Here is a 24,872-nt window from a genome sequence, read left to right as displayed (position 1 = left end):
GTCAGAGCAGACAGGAGACATGAGATGACCGCAAATGTGACAAGATGTAGGTTCTTGAGAAATGAAAGTGACAGTGGAAAGGATGTTGGACACCTGGGGGGAGGCATCACTACAGGTCACGTGGAAAGACCCAGTGTCTCAAAATAGATTTAGATCGAGTCTAGGCACATGTATCTAGACTCGATTTAAGACACTTTGGGAGGTGGAAAATCCTATTCGTGTTCCACAAAGATTCAGAGAAGAATGAATTTGGAAAAGTGATGGTTACTTGTTATACTACTTTTCTGACATAATTAAAATTTTTCAAGTTTTCAAAATTAGTCGAAAAGAAAAAAAGTACATGAGATTGGGTGCCAGGAATGCTGGATTCTCTTTCAGATTCATCTGTTACCAACTCCATGACTTCAGGCAGGTGATTTCATAACTTTTCTGTTTTTGAAAACTAATGTTAGTTCTGTGATCTCTTAGAAAAATACAATTTGAATTAGCAATGACTCTCAGTCAGAACTCCTGTCAGAATTTCTGGAGAAAGGAGAAAGATGTTGTGGGAGAAAGAATATTCAGTGTTTTTATTATTTTAATAACACAAATTATGTAACAGACAGCTTCACAAAATCTTCTAGGCAGGTGAGATGTGCAGCTGATAAGAGAAGGTACAAGAAGGTGGAGAAGCACACGATGCCCTCCAAATCCCTCCAGCCCCAGATTCTGTGTCCTGTGCTGACTTGGAGAACTAACTCACCTGCAGAAAGGTCTTCAAAAGAAAAGCCTGTTCCTCCACTTCACTGTCCGTGATATGCGGACTGAGCTATAACCCCAGTTTCTGTTTCCTTGTTGCTGACACCAACAGCAATAATGAGTAAAAATTGCTATGCATCAACTTCACGGCTTCCCTTATTCAAATGCACTTAGCAGGCATGACATCGCATGAGAAAAAGGGAGAAGGATTTTGGCTACAGAGTTTCCCAAGGGTGGGATTTTTATGGGATAGCAAGATGGAGAACCTTGATGAAGTGATAGAAATAGTCGTGATACTAGTCAGGAGGGCTGGATTGGTTTTTACCCCGTTGGGAAAGGTTTCCTGTAAGCATGAAAGAGATGTATGTCCTCTGCCCTGTGCTTAAAGCCTCAACATGGGCACTAAGGGCATGGGCACAAATGAGATATGCACTTTATATTTATACCAGGGCAAGGTCGGGTAGAGACAGAGGAGCCAGGGCATCAGCCCATCCAATGTCCACGTCCGTCATAGGATGAGGGGCCTGTCATGAAACATTTGAAAATCTGGTCGTTGTATCAAGTCACAGGGAAAAGAAATCAGGCAACCCCATCCTTAGTCTAAAAAGGACAGTTGTGCAGTTGTGACTCCATGAACCCAAATTCTACTGGTGTGGCCCTTAGTTTCCCATGGCGCCCTCTCCCAAGGGCTCCCCTGCCCCTGCGGAGGCACCTGTGGAAGACACAGATCTTCTTCAGTCCCACCCGACTGTCCAGAAGAGAGCAGGTAACAGGCGACTCTGAAGCACAGGCAGGTTGAGACTCTCACCTGTGGGGCCTGACTCACCTGCTCAAGTTACAGAATCAAGGCAGGTGTGCAACTGAAATCAGGAACCCTCTCCCCCATCACTGAAACCCCTGCTCCACTTGGAGACAGTTGCTTGCCCTTTTCATTTTACCTTGGCTGGGAGTCTGGCCAAATACCAGCGATGAGATCAAGTTGCCCCATACACCGGATGACTGGAATATGAGGAAGAAGATGCCGAAATACTGGTTCACCATGTCTTTGCCGTGCTTTCCCGCCTTCTCTGCATGTGTGTTTCCCATGATCGTGAGGTATGTGCACTGCGCAGACCACAGCGGGGCAGCCCCGAGCCCCAGCAGTATGGAGGTGGGGATCAAAGTGTACCTGTGGGGAAAAGGCAGACCCATAGCACCGCCTGTAACAGGAGACACAAGCCCATTGCACCCATGTCCCTGCAGTTCTTTAGTCAATCTGGGAGAAGGAAACACCGCCTGGCCCATTGCAAGCATGGTGATGAGTGTTGCTGGTTGGATGGATGAATTCACCATTAGACTCAGAAAAATGAGCAAAATCAGTGCATTTCCCAGCTTAGACTGATTTGCAAAAGTGAAATTGAAGGCCAGTGAGGGTCCTTGTATTGGATGCGACCACAAACAACGAGATGAGGAGCATGAGGAAGGCCGAGGGACAGCCCCGGTTAAAAAGACCTAGTGACCGGCTCGGGCCTCGGCGTTGGCCTGCTATGTGAGACTCTGCAGCTACCGGAAGAAGGACATGCAGCCATCATCAGCAGCATGTCCTGGCACAACCAGCGTCCCTGGAAGAGATGCTCCATGGCTGGAAGCATCTCCTGGAAGCAACTCCTGGAAGAGATGCTCCATGTTCCCAGGGCCTGGGATGCAGCCCGAAGCCCTCAGAGCTCAGTCTCTGTGGTCCATCTCACCAGGGAGCAGGGTGGCCTCCCATCCCTGTGACCTGCCCTGGCCACACCCACCTCCTAATGGTGGGCGAGGTGCAGCTTTTGGTCCATTGGTGACATCTGCCTAGGTGCCCACGAGACTCACCCTCTGCATTGGAGTTAGAGTCCCCTGTGTTACTGCAACCCTCGCCCAGCCAGGGGAGCTGAGGACCAGGACGGATCCCAGGGAGAGGCCAGCATCGGGGATCGGGAGGAGGAGACGGAAGCAGTGGGGGGCACAGAGGAGCCTTGGTGGAAAACAGGAAGGAAGCCCAGCACCGTCTGTCACCAAAGCGAGGTGGGGGTGCAGGGGCAGCAGAGCTCATTTTGAAATGCCTGCAGTGAACAGTAATCAGGCGCAAATGCAAGTCATGTGCAGAGTGAATGTCCCTAGTGTGGGGAACAGCCAGGGTGGGGTGGGCAGGGGGTGGGGGCTGCGTACCAGCTGGCGAAGAAGTTGCCCACGGAGAAGGCCACGTAGCCACACATGGAGAGGATGATGGTCCCCTTGCAGCCCAGCCTCTCGATGAGGAGCGGTGGGAGGAACATGGAGGACAGGAGCATGCCTCCGTAGAGGGTGCTGAGCGCTGTTACACCCAGGCCCTCCTCACTGTACAGGCTGCTCTGTGGGAACAAAGCCAGCCCTGTCAAATCACAGGATGGACACAGTGGGATGAGGCACCAGCAGGTCCTCAGTGTCCCCCAGGCTGGAGGCCGCCACAGCTCCCACGAACTGCCAGCCACAGGCTTGCTGCCCTGGGAGCCTCCTCTGAAGCTGGTGGGAGGAAAGTGCGGGTGAATTCGGAATAAAGCAGTTAGTGTGTCTACACATCAGGGAGTGAAGGCCCAGCACCCCTGTGAGTGCTTGTGCTGGGGCTGGATGGCTGTGAGAGCCGCTCACGCCTCTGTGGACGCCTGCCTGAATCTCAGCTGAGAATGGGACAGTGTGGCAGGATGGGGCTGGAGACTCTGCCAGAACTCATCTGTGAGGGGCTTGCATGCTCCCAGGGAATGTAAGGGGTCCTTCAGCCCATGGGGAGGCCCCAAGGATATGAAGCAGGTGAGTGCGCATGAATGATTTCTTCCTTCACCAAATATCCATCACCCGCCTCTGAGTACCCGTCACTGTCTAAGGTTCGAGAATGGACCAGGGATGTGGCCCTCGTGTCCTGGAACCTGCAGGCCGCCACCACTGGTGGAGACGACCCGGGCAGGCACACGCCGCCACGAGGGTGCTGGGTGCCCCAGCCAGACCTCGGCTCCAGGGCAGGGTGGGGAAAAGGAGGTGACCTCCCAGTTGAGAGCTGAATGAGAACTTGGATGCCTGCAGCAAAAAGGGTGAAAGGAGGTGGCGTCTACAGGGGAGGTGCCACAAAAGAGCGTCCTTGGTCCTTGGATGAGGGGACCTAGTCCAGACCAGGGCAAGGACTCAGGAGAACTCTCTGGAATGAGGCCCTATCTTCTCACTGGGTCTGCTGAGCTCTGAGGAGGGAGCCTGGGGATGCTTGTGCTTTGTTGGGGCCTGAGAGCAAAGCCAACCCCATAGAAGCCTTGGGGTTCATGGAGAGAGGTGGGCTTGGCCCCTCGGCATGCTGGGGCAAAGCCATTCCTGAGTCACTTCTATCTGAACACTCTGTGTTGCTCACGCCAGTCCTGACTAGCAGAGACAGCTGTCCCAGTTAGAGGGTTAAAGCACGTCCACATGCTCAAGGTCAGCTGCCGACAATAGCCCCGGGTGGGGCCGGGAACCAGGGTGGAGCTGGAGTTGGGGGGGGGACCCTTCCACAGACCTGGGACCCTGCAGACAGGGAGGTCTGGCTCCCCTGCATCTCCAGTCTTTCGAGAAGGAAGGGCTGACATCATGAGACAGCAGCTCCCACTTCCACCAGCCCAGGAGGAGTGGGAAGTGCTGGCGGGGCGTGGGGCAATCTACTCCCCAGGCAGCTGCTCACAGCTGTGGAGCTCATCCAGATGCCACCATGAGTGATTCCCCAACGAGGCACCCCCTAACTGGGGCCGCAGAGGCAAAGGGCAGTCTGCCCACATTTGCCCACAGCCTTGGGTCCTGCCGTCACAGCCTGAGAGGAGGGACCCCTGGCAGCTCCCAGGCCCCTCCAGCCCCCTTCCTCTGGCTTCCAAGTCCAGAGGCCAATTTTCAGACAGTGGCTGAGCCACAGCAGATCCACCAGAACTGGTTCCTAGGAATGCTGACCCCAGGGGAGCTGCTGTGCTAGGAAGACAGCAGGGTCTCCTTCTGCAGGCAGGTGAGCTTTCTAAAGAGAAAGGGCTACTGACCAGTCCACATCCTTGAGACTCCCTCCTTCCAGAAAGTGCACACCAACCACATTCAACATGCACTCACCTCAACCCAACAGGCATTTCACTCACACCAGCATTCTGTGACAACAACACAAAGTTCTGGGCAAAGCAAGGACTCCAAAAGTAATGAACCATTGCGGCAAGAAAAGAGACTGTGTTCCCTTCCACTTGACTTTGAGAGTCACTGTTGGCTGCCATTTTATCCTCTGCAACCCTGATCAGAAATAGAACCAGACAGGAGTTCAGCAAAAGGAAACATTACTTGAGAATTCAGGACTGAATTCCAGCTTCTTTGGCAACCCAGGAGTCCCAAGTGTTTGTACAACAACAGTGAGAGGAGAAACCTCAGATTCTGAGTTCCTGGGTGTGCTTTTCTGGTTCCATACTATGCACACCGTAGGTGCCCAATTCTTATTCTTCATTGACAAACCATGTAAGACCACACTAATTTGTCATCAGAAGCTCTGAAATGTTTTATGTGACCACCCCAGGCCACAGGTACAACACTGTGGCAATGAATAACCCGGGGGAGTAACATTAGCCCTACTTCCTGACCAGCCCTTGGAGTTCTGTGGAATTCAGACTGGAATCCAGGTAAAGATCAGACTTGAAATGTAACCAGCTTGGGAAAATGTGTCAGTTCTATCTCTAGGTGCACAGGATGAATGCTGCAGCCTTTCAGAGAATGCCGTTTGGCTTTTTCGTGGGCTCACGGACCTATGGAGGAGAGCATGCCATAAAGAGTTCGAAGTATAGAGAGACCATGTTGTCAAAGTTCACAGTTTAGCTTAGAGTAGGCTTGGAATCTGTAAGGTCTAGTGACATTTGATAAATTCACATGGCTGCCCCTAACCACAAAGCCAAGGGCATCCAATCAATCATAGAATTCACAATGACTTTTCCTGTGTCTCCTTTTAACCACCCAAAGGCAAAGAATGTCTCAACAAATCACGATCCCAAGACTCCTGCTGTCCTTGTCCAAGAGCAGCGCGCACCTCGCTGTTGTGCAAACCTGTTGAGACGTGAGTGGGAACTGCTCACTGTAGGACTGCATCTGAGAACCACTGTTTGTTTTAGAGGATTTGGTGCGGAGTGAAAAAGAAACACCAGGTGAATTAGATTTTTCAAATTTCCAATTCATTATTGTCTGTGACCACAGGGATTCTTGGAGGCCAAGAAGTTCAGGTAATTTGACGACCGGACACACATACCTGCAGGCTCTGCAGACCTCCATAGGCTGTAAAGAGAAGCAGGAACCCAAAGGAAACCACAAGGACGTTCCTTAGACTTCTGTCCATTGTGCTGGATGAAAAGATCAATCATCAGTGGACACGTAAATTTGTAACTCCCTAAAAGAAACCAATTGAGGCACGGGAAAAACAGTCAGTACCAAGAAGTCCCATTCTCTCTTTCATCTGAGCTAGAGGTGAAATGTTAGAGGTGTGTTAGTCACTAAGCCTGTCACTTGTTAATGAACTTGGTTATCACTGACCCCGTGAAGCATACAGGAGCGCTGTTACTCATTCACCTTCTCTGCGATCCACAATGTCCACTTTGTATGGGGCAAAAGATCATGACTCTTACCAGCTTCTAGGTAATTGCACTTTTTTCCCATTAAATTCTAATAGACATGGTCCAGATGGTAAAGTGATATGTTTCACTTTTTATATGTATATAGAATAGAACCTTCCACAGTAAGAGAAACTGTCAGAAATTGTCAGTGGTGCAGAATGTGGACTTCAGTCTTAAAGAACAAAGCATAAATGTCAACTTCAAGATACATAGTTCAACTTCTGAAAAAGTGCTAACATGATTATAAGATCCTGGGGCCAAAGTCTTAGTATTGCAAAGACTGTACAGTTTCACAACACTGTACAGCAATTACTAAAAGAAAAAACAACTTACATGAGTATAGTACTTTACAATATGCAAAGTATTTCATGCATTTTTTCATGTTACCAACAACAGTGCTATGCTAATGATCATTAGAAATCTTAGCCCCATTATAAGACAGGAAACAGCTTCAGAAAAGTTAAGCAAAGGGATGCTCTTATCTTACCCGACCCGAGGCTGTCTTCCCGCAGCCTACACATTCCTGCAGACATGGAGTTGCCTGAGGGAAGAGAATGCAATCTCTAGAAACCCAGAGCTGGTTTGGCTCTCAGAGCTGGTCTTGGGGTTATGAGCTCTGTGTGTGTACTGGAGCCATGACCTGGCCCAGGGCTGACCTCCCAAAGGCCAAAGACATGTACGTGTAAAGGATTTAAAAGGTGTCAATAGCCACTTCAATCCTTAAAATTAACATCTGGGCTCTATCAGCTTGAGAAATGAAGTGATTCTGTGGATCTGCTCGAATCTGCAGGTCACTCATTGGACGTTAAAATGACACATGCCCTGGGTGATACAAAGCTCAGAGCACGCATGTTCCGGAAAACCGAGACCTCACCAGCCACTAGATGGCACTGTTTTTGCTACCACTGGGTTCACCGCAGGCTCCTTGGGTACTTCGCGCTGTAGAATCACCTTGTAAATCACCAAACTTCCTGCCAAGAAGCTAAAGATTAATTTAAGGGAAGTCTAATCAATGGTTTGCTTTTACAAGGAACGTACTCATGTAAGCAAATTAATATCAATTTTCTTGACATTTACATCTGAAATCTTTGTTAATAAAAGCAACACCAAATAAATTCAAATGTAGCTTACACCTTTTTATCCACATAAAGATGAAGAAGGTATCTATAGGGAGTAGAACGAGTTCTTGGCTACTTTAGGGAATTTCACACTTTGGAAATAAATGTACTCATGCTGTGTGTGTGTGTGTTTAAGGAAGAACAATTTGTGTTAACACAACCATGGCTTGAGAGAGTATTTTCTCATAGCAAATGTTCCAAAGCATCTAAAATCTTGGCAGGGGCTGACCACTCCACCTTCCCCTGGCTAGACAGGCCACCTCCTGAGCTGAGCGGGACATTCGGGGCTCCGGCTTCCTCCTCGGCCAAGGGGAACCCAGAGAGCCAATCAGAGAAAAAGCTTTGGGGCAAGTTGGCTGTGTCAGGCCCTCAGCCAAGACCCTTAGCTAATTTCCATTATTTATCAAAGAGGGCAGAGACCCATCGTGTGGCAAGCCTGGCTGGAAGTACTCCCATCCTAATACCATTTGTGAATCCTCCCAGCCTCCACCGCGTGGTTGAAGCTTCTGGTGATGTCCTGGGATTCCACCTGGACATGTGGAGCCCACGTCTCCACCTGGGACATGTGAGTGGCCTGACCACCCAGCCAAGACCATCAAGGGCCTGCAGGGCCCCTGAACAACAGCATCTGATAGGGCTAAGTTACCCTCATTTTGCACCAGAGTGAAAGAGAGCAGCAGCACTGTGATTGATCACCGTCTTCCACTCTCCCTGTCAGGGCAGCAACGCTAGGTGAGCCCGAGTGCAGAGAATCTGGCTTGTCCCTCTCTGAGTCAGGCAGATCATGTAGGTCCTGGTTCAGAACACACTCATGTGCACGGTGCACATACACACACGCATGCACACACACACACCCTTTTTATTTTCCAAGTTCATAGGTGCTTTTCCCTTTCCCATGAGCCCTCTGCAGCCTGGGATACAGCACCCACTTCTACAGTCGTCCACACTATTTATTGAGCGTCTACCCTGGGCCAGGCATCCCTCCTAAGGTACTGGGGTACCACACTGATAAAAGGGCCGGGGGTCTCCATTCTCACAGAAGCCTAGTTCTAGTGGAGGAACCAAACAGTGAACAACTAAGCAAAATAGAGAACTGAAATTCCCATGGAGAGAAGAAGTGCGATCCCAAAACTAGAGCAGATGGGACGATAGGGAGTATGGGCAGGTACATACGCCGTCCACACCCCATCTCCACACGGGTGGCAGAGCAGTGCCCGGCTTTGGAGAGAGCAGCTCGGCTGGACCCAAGCATCACTAGGTCTGCAACTCAGCAGCCGTTTCTATGAGCCCCGCAAACTGGAGCAAGTGGCAATTTGGGTGGAAAAGATCCAGCTGAGTGCAGTGGGCAGTAGAGGAAGCCGGGCTGTGATTGGACAGCTGAGGGCCAAGTACGGCTATGATTGGACAGCTGAGAGCCAAATACAGCTGTGATTGGATAGCCTAGGAAGCCGGGCTATGATTGTACAGCCGAGAGCCAACTACGTATATGTCTTCTACGCCTGGATGAGGGGCGGAAAGTGCTGATGATGCTGGATTTTTTTTTTTTTTTTTTTTAGACAGAGTCTTCCTCTGTCGCCCAGGCTGGAGTGCAGTGGTGCCATCTTGGCTCACTGCAACATCCGCCTCCCGGGTTCAAGCAATTCTCCTGCCTCAGCCTCCCGAGTAGCTGGGATTACAGGTGCCCGCCACCACTCCCAGCTAATTTTTTGTATTTCAGTAGAGATGGGGTTTCGCCGTGTTGCCCGGGCTGGTGCTCAGGCAATCGGCCCGCCTCGGCCTCCCAAAGTGCTGGGATTAAAGACTTGAGCAACAGCACCCGGCTGATGCTTGAATTTTCTAGGTATTTTTTCTATCAATTATTTTTGTCTATACAGACAAAGATACAGTGATGGTAAATTATGCCCAAAAACCTCCAAAGATAATTTTGTGCCTTTGCTCTCACAACCACAAACATCCATACAATTTGAACTTTGTCCTCAAGCGAGATAATGCCATCCTGGGTGACATGACCTATTTGCAGCCCCTTCGCTCCAGCGGCTGTCGCAGCACGTGGCTTCTAAAATCTCAGTGAGTGTCAGCAGGTGAGACTGAGACATTTTCCCCGTTTGTTTCCGGCTACGGTGCAATGACCGCCACTTTTCAGTGGTCCCTTGAGAAGCCACTGTGCCGCTTCTTCTCGCTCAGCGGGCGGCAAGGCCTGTATGTGCAGTGTGGGTCTCTCAGCAGCTGCTCCTGCTGGAAACTTCTCCACTGTCTTTGGAAAGGATTTGCTGGAAAGCTATAGACATATGTGAATATAAATAGAGACATGTATATATAGACATGCATATATTCAAAATGTATTATGGGTTCATTGTGGTGTATGTATATATACACATATGGAGAGAGAGAGAGAAAGAAATCTAACTCTTCACTGCACATAGAACTGGTGGGAGGAAAGGGGCATGTTTACTCTTTATTTCATGCACCTATATACTACTTCTATATTTTAAAGAAGAATATCTAATTTAAGAAGAATACAATTTTTAAAGAAAACTATACTTTTATAAAGTAATTGTTGTAGAAAGAACTCTGCAAGGTAAGCTAAGCCCCCACCTACCCTCCAGGCTGCCCATTCTCGTGGTTGAGCTGCTTCCCAGGGCCGCCCTCCAGAACCCCCGCCCCAGTGGGTTATAAAGAAACTGAACGCGAGCTCAGGTACCAGATGCGGTCACCCGAGACAGCGGCAGCTGCAGGGAAGCCGCTTCCACCACTCCAGCCCTGTGCTTGCGACGGAAGCCAACTCTCATTCCCGCCAGCCCCACGGGCGAGTCAGGCCGCCATCGAGGCACATGTGGGCACTGCAGTGTGAGTCCTGGCTCGTCACCAATCATTTAGGCCCCAGCTCACTTCCCCTCCTGGCTGGCAACTCCTTTTGTCCTGATCGGTTTATGATGAGATGTAAAGAAGCACATAGTGGGGTTGGGCCCTGGGATGAACCCTGGTGGACAGCTGGCTACATGGCAATCCTGCCTTCAGAAGTATTTCCCGAATTCTGCACTTTAGACACGGGGAGACGTGTGGCAAATGCCAGCCAGGGCCCCTCCCCTTGGCCTAAATGCCATGGCTCAGGGCCAGCCTGCGTGGCAGGGAGTGTGCCTGGGCATAGTGTCCCAGATGGGCAGCCACCCTTTCTCGGGCAGGTAACCACACACCTATGTGTCCCACTCAGTCCTGCTCCTCTGCAGTAGTGCCACCTGGCAGGGCCCAAAGGCCCAGACAGTGTGGGAAGAAATGGGGGGCTCACACTGGCTCAGCCGAGGAGAAAATCAAGCTGATGATGTGTTTTGAGAACTGGAGAGGATTATGGAGAGGACTACAAGGCGAGTAAGAGTTCTGTGCTTACAGCGTGATACCACCAGGGGTCTGGGGTTGGTGGGCTGTGTGCGCTGTCCAGCGTTCCCAAGGTAAGGACCCACGGACCTCTGTAGCAAGATCTCCCAATGTTCTCAAGCAGCCATGATTTGTCAACACACCCACCTGTGGCAACCGCCCTCAGAGTCCCAGACTGTGGGTCTCCACCCCCGGACACGGGACCAGGGCCCTTCTCGGAAATGGGCTGTGTGTGGTCACTACAGGCAAAACTCTGTTTTTCCAAGGAATCCCCAATATCCTGTGTTTTTCTTACCCAGTGTGTTCAGTTAATGAATGATATTGAGCTGTGTATATCCAGTGGCCCAAAAGCCATGATCAGTATCTACTCAAGTGGGCGACATGAGCTCTGTGTGGATAAACCTAATGAAAAGGGCTTAGTGGAGAGGATGGGCATGCCTGGCCTTCGCTTTCTAGTCCTCCTCTCCTCTGTCCCCCACCCCTCCCCGGCCCGGATGTTCGGAATTTGTTTCCAAACCACTTTTCCCCACTGCCTTCACACTGTGTCTCTTATTTTTTAGGAGCTGAGCGTCTTGACTTATCTGCTCATCAGCTATTAGTTAACACCAACTGCATGTCACGCACTTGGCCAGACAGTCTCTAGAAGCTCACACAACTGTTATCATTGTGGTCTATGAAGAAAAATATCACACAAAGTTTAAAAAAAAAATACATAGAAGAAAGATTCCATGATGCAGTAGAGGGTCTGTAAGTGCTCCCGTGCCCATGGGGTTCTGGTAAAATCTCCCCCATCCGTAGTGTTTTGAAGATGGAACAAGACTTGTTCTGTGGGGCTGCCCCAGACCCAGAAGTGAGCAGAAGCCAGAGAGCATTTTGCCCTGGGTTTTGCACTTCGTTTGCATTCAGCAAGTATTTGTTGGATTTTAGTAGAGTTTTAGTAGAACGTACAGGCTCTGCCAAAATAAGGGAAAGCCTGACCCTGAGTGTGAACCTTCCCAGAAGGGATTTAATGTGCTGTGAGATCCTGATGCTATGAAAGCGTTTACTGAAATGCCCACATACCAGGAAGACTCAATTTATCTTTGAAGTATCTACAAATTACTGTCTTTTTAACATCGTAAGTTGTTATTGATGCTGGTTTTTGGATGTTCTTTCTTGTGACTATACTCTTTTAACCATTGAGTAGTTATAATTTCTCTCCGAACATGATGAAGGGTCTCTGTTACCTCTTATTCATCAGACCAACTGTGAAAGAATGAAAATTAAGGTGTGTGTGTGTATCTCAAACTTGGCATGTTCCACAACTCATTCTAGCTGGCAGGCAATGCGGGGGAGTGAGGGAGTGAGCATGTTTTAGAGGTAGGACAAGTGCAGAAATCATTTTTACAGATGTACCTGCACTCACCTCTTTCCCTGCCACCTTACCCTTCCCACTTTCAGATAACTGTAAACCAAAATGAAATTGTAAGACCCCCAACTGACTGAATGGACCCCTCTTTTCAGCCAAGGGGATTCCATAGAATCCTAACAATCTAGTTCAGGCCATGATGGGAAGGCAAGGTCCAATGTGCCTCATTATACCCTCCTCGCTTTGGAATTCAGGAACAACTGGCCAGACTTCACATGAAAACAGAGATCTTAAGCGTGACAAAACAGACTCTTTGTAGAAATAAGACACCACATTCCAACCTCACTCTATTATAGCATCACATGACAGATAGCAGGCTTTGAAAGAAATCGAAATATTTTACCCAAAAATAAATTTCTTTGACACATTTTGAAATAGCCCTGCAAAGCTGTGTCTTGCAGGGAAAATTTACATTTTGTAAAGAATTCTCTTCTTTTTCCAGGTCTTTTGTGGACCCCAAAGTGATTAGCTCAGAGTGTAGCATTTTTTAAATGTCTGAAGAGGAAACATTTGCCATCTGTTGTCTCTAAGGGTACCACCTATGAGACTTCATCTACATAATAAGAACCTTGGTCTTCACAACCCCTTATCTGAACCTAGACACTCCTTTCTATGGATTCCAGATCTTTAGATAATAACTTTTTCAACCGATTACCAATCAGAAAATCTTTGAATTCACCTCTGACCTGGAAGCCCCTGCTTCAAGTCATCTTGCCTTTCAGGACTGAACCAATGCACACATTACATGCATTGACTGATGTCTTCTGTCTCCCTAAAACATATGAAACCAAGCAGTAGCCCGACCACCTTGGGCACATGTTCTCAGGATCTGTGTCCTGGGTCATGGTCTTCACATTTGGCTCAAAATAAATCTCTTCTAATACTTTACAAAGTTTAGCTTTTTTCATCAACATATAGAATCCACATTTCACCTGATATTTGGGACACAAGAAAGTCTGTAATCAACCCACCATTTCTTGAATGTTTGCTACAAAATCTGTTGTTTTTTATTGACAATGAACTTGTCAACGTTTTCAAGTGAACCTGAACCCATGCTCCAAGAAAACAATAATAGTCATAAAATCCCTCCAACTTCTTATTTTCTCAAATCTCCCCCCACCTTTTTCTGTTCCAGGAAAGAATCAGCACAAAAAGTCCCCCTCCCCCACAGACCTTGGTGGGGCCCCCTATGCACACTTTCTCTTGACCCCATCAGGTGTGTGATGACCTCTTCTTTACCTGTGACAAGGCCAGACCCACACCCTGCAGGCTTCCACTCTCTCTCATGGATGACTAGCTGAGAGTAGAAACTCTAGACCCCCTGGAATGATACAGACCCATTGAAAATGTTTCCTGGTCAGCTGATGGACTGAGGCATCCCCCAGCTCTACATCATCCTGTCTGAAACTTGTCTACCGTCCCAGGAAAGTCTACGATAAGCCACCCTGCAAAGACTGATTCTAGCATAGCGGCTCTCCCTGGTACAATAAAAATTAGTCTGCTGGTCTGTTTGGTTTTTATCTCTCACAACACACACGTTTTTCCTTATGAATCTTAAGGAAAGACTATAAAGTCTCAGTCCACTTTCCCAGGAAATAAGTAGAGGTCGTCATTTACATGTCACCATGACTTGGAGTTGTTTATTCCCTTTCTTTAATTGAGAAACCAGAATCCTTACCTCCTCTGAAAGGAAAGTCAAGGGGTGAGCCTGAGAGTCAGCTACACAGGCCAAGCTCCACCTGCAGATGTGGGCACTGCTGCTGGCTGGCCAGGCTGGACCAGCTTCTGAAAAGCCCACTGCTTGGCTTGACTTGTGGACATCAGCACCTAGCAAATGAAGAATCCCCACTCCATGAGGCCAAAAGCCCCTCTCACCTTTTTGACAGCCCCTGATCCACCCAGAGCTTAGTCATGGAGCCTGAATCTCCCCTCACCACACACAGGCTACGTTGTAAAAAGATACACATTTTATGGGAGTTTTGTGGAATTGCTGGCTCCTGCACACACACTCTCCTCCCCACATGCATGTAAAACTCACCTTTCCAAGGGGCCCTGCAGGCCAGGGAGTGAGTGTTAGAATCCTGCTCTATTGCTAGGCCTCCTGGCTGCCTTTTATCTACAAGAAGTATTCAGCTCAACTCATCTTGTCCTCAACTCCAATCCATTCTCGCTCCTGGCCAGGGAGGGCATGTGTGACCTTCTGGTCTCAGAAGAAACAGGCAACTTGGGAGTAAGAGGAATTGCTAATGATTGGCCTGAGTCTCCCCTTGGTGGACATCCTCCTCCTGGGGCTCCCCTCAGTGGGATGACCTCCTTAGGCTTCTCTTGGTGGCATGACCTCCTTAGGCTTCTCTTGGTGGGATGTCCCTCTGGGTCTCCTTTCAGTGGGATAATCTTCTGGGGCTCCTCTCAGTGGGATGACCTACTGAGACTCCTCTCAGTGGGATGGCCTCCTGGGACTCCTGTCAGTGGGATGACCTCCTGGGGCTCCTTTTGGTGGAATTACCTCCCGAGGCTCCTCTTGGTGGGACATCCTTCTGGGCAATCATGATAATTTCAACTTCAGAAGGAACCTCTGAAAAATAGGTTGATTTGCTTGTTTGTTTTGCTAAGGGAAAGAAGTATGGCTTGGGTTTCCTGTTGAAGATGATTCTAAGTGCTGTGATAGAGTTAAATTTGTACTCCTTTTTCTTACTGACACAGTAAGTTCAAGTTAAGGGCCTGCGTGCTGATGGGCATTTTCAGTATCAACCTTGATACAACCAGTTACCTAATTAAATACTGCTGTATTTCCTTAACAGTGAAGCATACAATTTTTTCCCTAGTTTCATTCCAGTGTCAGCAGGTTATGCATTGGTCTATACAACAATCATTTGAGGAACTTATGATAAGACAGAGTGCTGTCCCCCGCGAGCTCTGGCCAGGTTCCAGCCAGCAAAGGGACCCACAAAGGGAGCCACTCCAGGTGACCTAGACTGAGCGGCGTGGGGGCTCTCTGTCTGACTTTCTAAGGACTGAGATATTCATAATTCTTTTTAAATTATCCATGGAAACAGCAGGACAAAAAATGCACAAGGTCTCCTAGTGCCTGGGTGAATGTGCTCAGCCCTCTTTGAAGAGAAACCTCAAGGATATAGAAGTGAAGGCTTTGAAAGACAGGGTTCTATTTAGACGAAGTGTGCCTATTCCTTAACAGCAAGTAATTCATATGCTATTGTAATGAATTTAGCATTTTCCCTTGAAAGCACACAGCATTTTCCCCCTCGTTAACGAATGTGCTCCTCCTTCCCCTCTCCCAGCCTCTACAAAGGATTTGAAGGCACCATCTGAGCTCACAGGGAGCCTGCAGGGGGTAGGAGCCGCTCTCAAGGCAGGTGGCCAGCTTTGCTGATCCTGAGACCTCATCCTCGGCTTTTGAGTATCTAATGTACAGTTACAACTGTACCTTGAAACATGAGATTGGGTTTTGAAATCTCAAACTAATATGCATCAATAAAAGGCCAGTGACAGGAACTAAAGAGGAAGTAAAGGCACTGGAATCCTCCCAAAGCAAGCATCTTTTTGTGCTTATGGACTTCCTTAAGAACATCATTTATTACACAATCTCACAGTGAATTATGGATTGCCTGGTAATGTTTTCTAGGTATTTCATGTAGTCTTATTTTCCCAGCAGGACTCCACTGAAATTCAAACTAAATTCAACTGAGTGTCATATGTCAGGCAGTCCTACTCTCTTTTATGCATGCCAACTTTTTTTATTCTCCAAGGATAAGGGTCTGGCATCTTTTTTATCCTCTACTATGTGCAAACTAAAAGCTTTGTCCTTTGATTTTTCTGTTGCTGTGCTCTGTTTGATGCAAAATATACACACATTTTTCTGTGGAAAATTCCATGAGTATTACACACTTCATCTATGGTTATACTCGACTGAAACAAGGAAAGAATATGTTTTCTGATTCCCGGAAGCCCATTCTCACTCACATGGAACAAAATATAAGCAACGGGTTAAAAATCCAAACAGTACAGCATGTTCTTTACTTTATATCTATATACTATCTGAAAGATAATTTTCAGAAAAAGGTAAAATCATGACTTGCACCAAGATATTAAAATGCAGAAGTGTTAAAGATTTTATTTTACACATACGATAGGAGGGAACTAGGAGATGTTAGAACCTGTGCAAAGGAAAAGTGAAAACATTTATATGGAGTAAAGGAATTTGAAATGAATTGCAAATGGAGAGAAAGCTGGTTTTTTACAGGGGGAAGAAGCCAGTAAAAATCACTACTAGACAGGACAGAATGTCTCTCTCTCTTTCTCTCTATCTATCTCTCTCTATATATATCTCCATCAGTTACCTGCAATTCGCAAAGAATTGTAAAACAGTTCAAAGACAATGAACAGCCTAAAAGTATGTGCTATAGATTTCCATTGAAACACATTCTTTTTAACATATCTAATAAGTATGTCTTAACTAGTGAATTTGTACCACTCTGCAGGAAAAGGACTATTTTTAACTTCCTTTAATTGATAATCTGCCTGTGTGTTGCAGGTTGCTGTCTACCTTTTCAAAATTCAAAGCAAAGATTTTTATTAAAAGATTTTCACCAAAGTTAATTAAAAATCAAAACCCAAATCAAAACAGAACACACAGCAAGCTGTGCTAATCACATGGATGACAACTTTTCCTGGAGATTACAACTCTCAGGGTAACATCGTGTAGATGATTCTGTAATTCTGTTTAAATTAAAAACTCCCACCCCGTGGGAACAGAGCTGGGTGAGTCCTGGCTTCCACACAGGGCCACCCTGAGAAGGCGAGGTCTCCCCAGCGTCTGTGTGCAGTGCAGCCAGGGCAGAAGAATGAAGTGTCACAGCAGGAAGCAGATGGCTGCACTTGCAGATAATCAATCTAAAGACCCTTGCAGCCCTGAGTTTCAGGGGAACTTGTCTAAGTAGCATGCTATTGCTGGAAGGCATCTAATGAACTAAGTTACTGGTGTTCTTGCTTGTCAGATAACCCTAGAACACTGTAAGGATTTTATAATCATTTTCTTCTTTGAGACTGACAAAGTCTAAATTCTTCCTGATTGTCAGGTGAGGGCGGACCGTGGGCCCTCACGATCCTAGCAGCGCCATTTTGGCCATGGGGGTGTGGTGCTGCAGCCTCATGCACCCACTGTGTGGCTCTGATGGTAACTGATGAACCAGTCTCACGCACGCTGGCCACACGGGCCCTGGGGACACCCGAGTTGGCCTTTGGCTGCTTCTCTGTTGCATTGTCCTCTTCGGCTACTGACTTGCAATTGGCATAAATTCTAGACACCATGTTGTCAAACCTTCCCCAACCCTGGGCTTGCTTCCCGCCCTCACTCAGGTATATGTCAGTGAAAACAAGTGACTGAGGTTCATGTAATCTAATGTGTCCCTTTTTCCTTTGTGGTAGCCCTGTCTGTGCCTGACACGACCCTCCAGGAAGTCTGGGCTCTCAGGAAGACATTCTGTAGCTCTAATTTTAAAACTATTTGGCATTTCAAATCCGGTTTTCAAGTCTCTGGGGTGGGTAGAGGATGCTTCAAGAAGAAAGCGCTCTGACCCAGAGCAGCAACAAGGGTGAGAGGTCCAGGACAGCACAGGACAGGAGCCCGCCTGGTGGCTCTGCCGGGGCCTGGGAGGACAGGAAAGTCAGCTGCCAGCTGGGCCCAAGAGACAGACAGAAGGAGACAGAGAGGGACAGAGACAGAGACAGAGGGAGAAGAACAGAGACATAGAGATAGGGAGACAGAGACACAGAGACAGAGAGAGACAGAAAGATACAAAGAGGCAGAGAGACAGAGATAGCCAGAGAGACAGAGAGAGTTATAGAGACAGAGACAGATAGCCAGAGACACAGAAACAAAGAGAGACAGAAAGAGAAAGAGACAGAGATAGAGAGATAGAGGGAGACAGAGAGAAAGTCAGAGACAGAGAGAGACAGAGATAGCCAAAGAGCGGTGGAGACAGTGACCCAGCAGCTGCCCGTCCACTCTCTGCCTGACCTGCAATCTGCCTCTTCTGCCCTTGGATTTGCCCCGACCAGAGCTTTTGCAGGAGGGGCCACTCATTTGTGGAGGGGGAGCCCAGAGCTGGACAATCAGGAGACCCAGGACAGAAGCCCTGCAGCAAAAGCCAGGACACCTGAATTGGTCAGGCCAGCAGTGACTCAGGGCCTGGAGAGCCCCATGGTCAGAGGCCAGCTGGAAGGCTCCACCGGCCAAGGGTAGGTCGCCAAGGCAGGTCACAGGCCAGAAGGCAGAGGGGCCAGCCCAAAGCCCAGCTTTGTAGGCACAGAGCAGAAGCCAGGCACAGGTGCAGTTTTCAGGGTGAAGATGGCTCCTTGGCCCGACTCCATGTCACTGGTGACCAGTCAACAAGATGCAAGCTGCTACCTTCACAGAGGGTGATCCTCCTGGAGACAAATGCACCTGACTGGCCGTAACGTGCCCCCGGCCCACTGGCTCCCCTGCTGAGCCCACATCAGGGGAGTCTGCGGTGGCCTGTGCATGGCCTTGGGCTTGCCAAGTCCCAGGAGGGTGGGCGTTGTCTGTGTGGCTCCCTGCTGCCTGCAGCGCATCTCACCTGGGCACAGAACAGCAAAGACAGCCAGTGTGGGCTGCAGGTACACCCCGGGGACTGAGCACAGGACGGCAGCTGCTCATGTTTATTGGTACCAAAGGTCAAAGCAGAAACCAGGTGTGATGACAGGGATGGCCGTGCCTCCCGGGGCTTCCTAAATTCTAAAGAATGCTACCCATAAATACATTTTTTTTTGCGTAGACTTGAGAAAGGGAAGACAAACAACAGCAGTAGTGTCCTGTGAAAATTTCCCAAACATGGAAGAGTCCTGGAATAAACCATGTCTTGGATCCCACAGCAGAAGGAAGAGCACAGCACAACTGGGATCCTGAGGACTCTGAAGTCTCCTGGATGTGGCAGGAGGAGGCTCAGCTATTGTGCACAGCGTGTGTCCTTGAGCAGGTCACCTAAACTGCCTGGGTCTCACATCCCTTGCCCGTAAAGCGGGAAGAATAATACTATTGTACGAGGTATAGAAATTCATAAAACTATTGGTAGGAATGTAAACTACTACAGCTACTATGAAGAGCAGTATGGAGATTCCTCAAAAAAACCACAAATAGAATCATGATATGCACCAGCTAACCCACTCCTTGGTGTTCATCCAGAGGGAAGGAAGTCAGTATATCAAAGAGACATCTGCATCCCCACATTCATCCCAATACTGTCACAATAGCCAAGATATGGAACCAACAGAGGTGTCCACCACCAGATGAATGGATGAAGAATGCAGTATATATACACAACGGAATACTATTCAGCCATAAAAAGGAATGAAAACCTGTCATTGTGGCCACATGAATGGAACTGGGGACAAGATATTAAGTGATGTAAGTCGGGAACAGAAAGTTCAACACCACACGTTCTCACTCATATGTGTGAGCTAAAAAAAAAAAAAAGAAAAAGAAAAAAATGATCTCATAGAGTTAAAAAGTAGAATGGAGGATACTAGAGGCTGGAAATGGTAGAGAGAGGGGAGGGGTAGGGAGAGAAGTGTGATGGACACAAAATCACAGCTAGGCAGGAGGAAGGAGCCCAGTGTTCTGTGCCACTGCAGGATAACCAGAATTAACAGCAATACACAGCATCCATTCTTATTGCACTTTCACCAATCTGAGAGAGATTAGCTCAGGTCCAATCAAAAGACTCACTTCTTGGATACTCAAGAGCATACAACCCATGAGGAGCACAAGGTCGCATCAGAGCTAGACACAGATGAAAGCAGGGTGTGGACCCAGCATCCTGTCTGTGCTTGGTGTGGCGGGGAAGTCTGACTGGGCAGAACCTGCTGGTCCACCCAGCCTGCTGGGACATGTGCCTCTCACAGAGCTGGGCCTGTTGATGCTGCACGGGTGTGAGGATGCTGCCAATGAACACACGCACTGCGTTTGTGCAGGCACATCAGGAAGTTACCGCTCTCGTGACCAAGAGTTCCTGGAAGATCCCCCCGCTGACTGCCTTTGGGGGTGGGTGAGCTGACGACCAGGTATCATGAAAGCCCAAATGTGGAGAATGCCAGCTCCTGGAAACTGATTTGCATTCTCAGGACAACCTTGGGAATCATTAGGGAAATGGAAGGATGTGAAGAGGACTGACCTGTATTCCAACAGACAGAAAGCCACGGTGCCAAACACCACTGAGGAAGCCACCTGCCTCGCTGTTGGGATTGGTGCTCTGTGGGCCAGCAGCCATCCTGCCAGAGGAGAAGGTGGCAGAACGACAGGCTGAACCGGTCCAACAGGAACCCAAAGACCCTGCCGAGTTTCACAGGCAACCAGGCAGCTCGGTGTGAAGCGAGAAGAGTGACACACCAGCCCAAGTCTCCTGCGTGCAACTGCCCGGACACCTGAGCACACAGATGCCATGGTCAGCTCCTATGGAAGGAGGCCCCCTCAACACTTCCACGTGGTGTTGCTGCCATTAGTAAAACAGAACTCAGTCCATCTTAGAACCACACTCTGGGACACAGTGCCATGTCTGGTAGCACCAGCTGATGTATGAAGTATTTTTTCTCCCTGTCTGAGACATATTTGTCTAGAAGACGGTCAAGGAATGAGCCTAATCAAAGTAGCTTTGCAGGAGCAATTTGCACTGTGAGCTTGGACCTTGCAGAAGTCGACTGCATAGGGAATGGGGGCTGACTCTGTATTATTACTTCATTCTCACTAGTCTCTGTGCAGGGCATGGAAGTTTTGCATGATAGTTTTGTTGTTGTTGTTGGTATTGTTTTTAAGGATGAGAAAACAAAGCTCAACAAGACTAAAGAAGGTGCCCATGTCACATAGCAGGTGAGTGATGGAGTCTGGATTTGAACCCTCATCTAGACAGCCGCCGGTCATCTAAGAGTGTCCGAGAGAAAACATCAACTCTGCAGGCACTAACAGGAATCAGCCTTCTGGATCCAGGCCTTGGGTTAATGTATGAATGAAACACAAAAGGACTCCAGTGTGGGAAGCAGAAATTTGGGCAGGAGGAGGACGATAAACAAGAAGAACAGGATGAAGCTTCCTGAAGAAATAACCATCCCCGCTGTATCACTACACACATCTAGAACCCTTTAGGCAGGAGGAGGGAGGACGGACCCACCGTGGAATACGTAGGATTTTTCCACTAGCCTGAATGTACCACCAGATGGAAGGAGGGTCAAGAACATAAGTCTGTGCCTTGAGGACTAAACTCTGACCTTTTTCTTCTCCTGCCCAAATTCCTACCTAAGGGGCCTGAGGAGGTCACCCTACAAACCACAAAGCCTCATTGGAGGGGTCTTACTAACCCTGTGTAACTCGGCTCTTTCCAACCTTACTCTGGCATAACTTCACAAGACAGATAAGGAAGAAAATCCAAATATTTTAACCCCAAATATGTTTCTTGGCCTTATCTTGAAATGTCCCTGCAAAGCTGTCTCTTGTGGGGAAGTCTATATTCTGTAGAGAATCCCATTCCCTTTCCAGGTGTTTTTCCTGATCCAGGAGAGTCCACTAAGTTTCTGGCACCTTTTAAGTCTGATAAGAAACATTTACCATCCATTCTCTCTAAGCCTGCTACCTGGAGGTTGCGTCAGCATAGTAAGGACCTTGGTCTCCACAACCCCTTATCCTAACCCAGACATTTCCTTTCTATTGGTTCCAGGTCTTTAGATGAACTTTTCAACCAACTGCCAATCAGAAAATCTGTGAATCCGCCTGTGATCTGGAAGCCCCTGCTTCCAGTTGTGCCACCTTTCCAGCCTGAACTAATGTACAGCTTAAATGTATTGATTGATGCCTTATGCCCCATAGAATGTATAAAACCTAGCTGTGCCCTGACCACCTGGGCCACATGTTCTCTGGGTCTCCTGAGGCCTGTGTCACAGGCCATGGTCACTCACGTTTGGCTCGGAATAAATCTCTCCAATATTTTACAGAGTTTGGCTCTTTTTATTGACAACTTTTTAAAATGTCAAGTCAGGATAGGATCTCACCACATATGGCACCCAAAGGTGTGCTGGCTGCCCACTGACTATTCCAGTTGACAGAGCCAGGTACAGGGTCAAAGCCACAGCAGCTCCCGTGGGCCAATGAGGAGGCAGGCCTGGGGAGGAGGCTCTGTCTCTCCACACCCGATGGAGGCAGCTCTGCTCCTGAGCTCAGGGTGGGCTTCACCTGGAGTTAGGAGTCGGGGGCCTGAGTCCTGCTTCCTTATTGCTCTGGTGCCCGAAAAGATGAGCAGTCACGGTGAGGTGGGGCCTGACCCAGCATGCACAAGCCCAGGAAGGAAAGGAGTGAAAGGACCTGCTTCCCTGGGACCAGAGCAAAGAGCAGAAAGAGAGTAAGTGATTGATGTCGTCTGGGTTAGGAGGAGGCAGTAAGAGGAGCACGTTCACGTTAGGGGCTCACCTGGGCAGTCACAAAGGGGCCCACAGGCAGGTGAGCCTGTAAACCAAAAATACAATTCTATGGCCCCCCAACCATCTGAATGAACCTCCTCCTCTGCCAGGGCACTCTTAAAATTTAACCTGAGAGTCTGGTTCAGGCCACGACGGGAAGTGGGGGCCGGACAGACCTCATTATATCCTACAGCACTAACATCAGCACAGACCTTACCTCTGATAAGAAACATCTGTGATCTGTTCCCTCTGAAGCCTGCTACCTAAAGGCTTCCTCTGTAAATAAGAACTTTGGTCTCCACAACCTCTTATCTCAATTTCTATTTGCTCCAGGTCTTTAGATAAACTCAACTGATTGTCAACCAGAACATTTTTAAATCTACCTATAAGCTATTAATAGCAATAGGTCCCCCAAACCTCCCACCAGCACTTCAAGTTGTCCCACCTTACTGGACCAAACCAATGTATTTCTTAAATGTCTTTGATTGAAGTCTCATGTCTCCCTAAGATGTACAAATCCAAGCTGCACCCCACCACCTTGGGCACATGTTCTCAGGACCTCATGAGGGTTGTGTCACAGGCCATGGTCACCCATACTCAGCTCAGAATAAATCTCTTCAAATATTTTACAGAGTTTGACTCTTCGTCAACAGGCCCCTTGCTAGGCCTAACGCTCAGCTGTCACCACCTGGAAATTCTTCATCATCTTATCTTTGAACATGCGTTCTAAACGTCACTGGGACCGGGAGCGGGCCTGAGGGCAGAGATTTGTGCCACCTGCACGTCTGCCACTGCTCCTGGCCTCTCCATTTGCATAGAACATTCTCGATGCCCTGTGGGGTTCTGATGCAGCCACGATGGTGGGAGTTCAAGGTAAGTAAAGAGCAGCAGAGTCAGCCACCCCCAAAGACACCACTTTGGCATAAGGATTATTTTGAGCTGAAGACAATTTTAAAAATGTAGATATAAGTAAAGCTCTCTCTCCTGCCCCACTTTGCCTAAAAGCAGGACATAATTTAGTGAAGGTGTCCCCACTCCCGTCTCTACCAGGAAGGACAGAAGCCAATCACTGAGGCAAGTCTAGGACTTATCAGCCTGGAGACAGCACTGGAGGAACCTACTCAGCAAACTTGACTACTAGGAACTAGCCCTTATCCTCCAATCATTTCCCATGTGTTTAGCTGGCTGCAGTTTGCTGCCCTAGAAGCTCAAAGGTCTTTTCCTTTGTCTTGTCACTCCTCTAAAATGTGTCGTTATTTTGTTTAGAAGCTCTATCAGCCCAAGTCTAATAAGCCCTTGGAGTGACTCATGGCTGAGCGCTCCCATGTGTGCATGATGAGCGTGTTAATAACCTTGTTTGTTTCCATTTTGTCAACCTGTCTTTTGCCATTCTAATTTATAGGACCTCAGCCAGAGAACCTAGGATGGGTAGAAAGAAAAGGAAATTTTTCCTCCCATATGTGTGTCCCGCTTATGACAGATAAGTGGGGGGCTGACGAGCCTGTAAACCAAAAGTACAACTGCCCTGAGAGGCCACGCCACCTCCTTGAACCAGAAGTTTACAGACAGAAGGCAGGACACACAGGCAGCCATGGAGCCCATCCCACGTCTCACCTGTGCTGCTTCCTGAATGGCCCTTTCATTTATCCTGGAGATGATGGCACAGAAAGGCAGGCAGAGGACTGCAGCCCGGCTCCTTTCCTTCAGTCCTCCTGACAAGGTTCTCTGTCTTAAGCTGTCTTAACTCTGGCCCTCAGCAGAAGCACCTGCAGAACGTGCTAAAATCAGCACAGCTGAGCCCCGCCCAGAATTGCAATTCCCTCCCTGGCTGCCTAATGACTCCCAGGTGCTGCGATGCTGCCAGCCAGGGGAACACACTGTGGGAACCCATGCCTGGCACAATCCTTCCCATCCAGGCCTCCGCCCACGTGGCAGCCCATCCCTGCAACACCTGTATCTTCCTGGACAACTGAATTCAAATGCCCCTTTGTGTTAGTTTCCTGAGGTCACCACAACAGGAACTTCTTGTCTCCCAGCCTGGAGGCCAGGAGTCTGCACCCACGGTGTCAGCCGGGCTGGCCTCCCTCCACAGGCTCCACAACGGGAAGGCGCCCATGCCTTGCT

The 24,872-nt window shown here is 48.5% G+C and overlaps 1 protein-coding gene across 6 annotated transcripts in view; it reads right to left on the bottom strand.

Annotated features, from left to right (window-relative positions):
* Positions 1 to 24,480, bottom strand: part of UNC93A (unc-93 homolog A) — a 42,627-nt gene extending 18,147 nt beyond the window's left edge. For 5 of the 6 annotated variants that reach the window (XM_054491434.2, XM_054491440.2, XM_054491438.2 and 2 more), the window contains exons 1-4: positions 24,363 to 24,480; positions 6,011 to 6,101; positions 2,923 to 3,104; positions 1,677 to 1,906 (exon numbers count right to left, since the gene is read on the bottom strand). In XM_054491434.2, the coding sequence (XP_054347409.1) occupies positions 1,677 to 1,906; positions 2,923 to 3,104; positions 6,011 to 6,101; positions 24,363 to 24,391 (532 nt within the window). In that variant the 5' untranslated portion in view covers positions 24,392 to 24,480. Of the gene's footprint in view, positions 1 to 1,676; positions 1,907 to 2,922; positions 3,105 to 6,010; positions 6,149 to 24,362 lie in introns of all 6 variants that reach the window. The other variant, XM_063666833.1, reaches the window with a different exon arrangement.
* Positions 24,481 to 24,872: the final 392 nt, after the last annotated feature.

Source organism: Pongo pygmaeus, chromosome 5, assembly GCF_028885625.2.
Source record: "Pongo pygmaeus isolate AG05252 chromosome 5, NHGRI_mPonPyg2-v2.0_pri, whole genome shotgun sequence".
In the NCBI taxonomy this organism is placed as follows: domain Eukaryota; kingdom Metazoa; phylum Chordata; class Mammalia; order Primates; family Hominidae; genus Pongo; species Pongo pygmaeus.
This window is presented reverse-complemented; position numbering and strand designations above follow the sequence as displayed.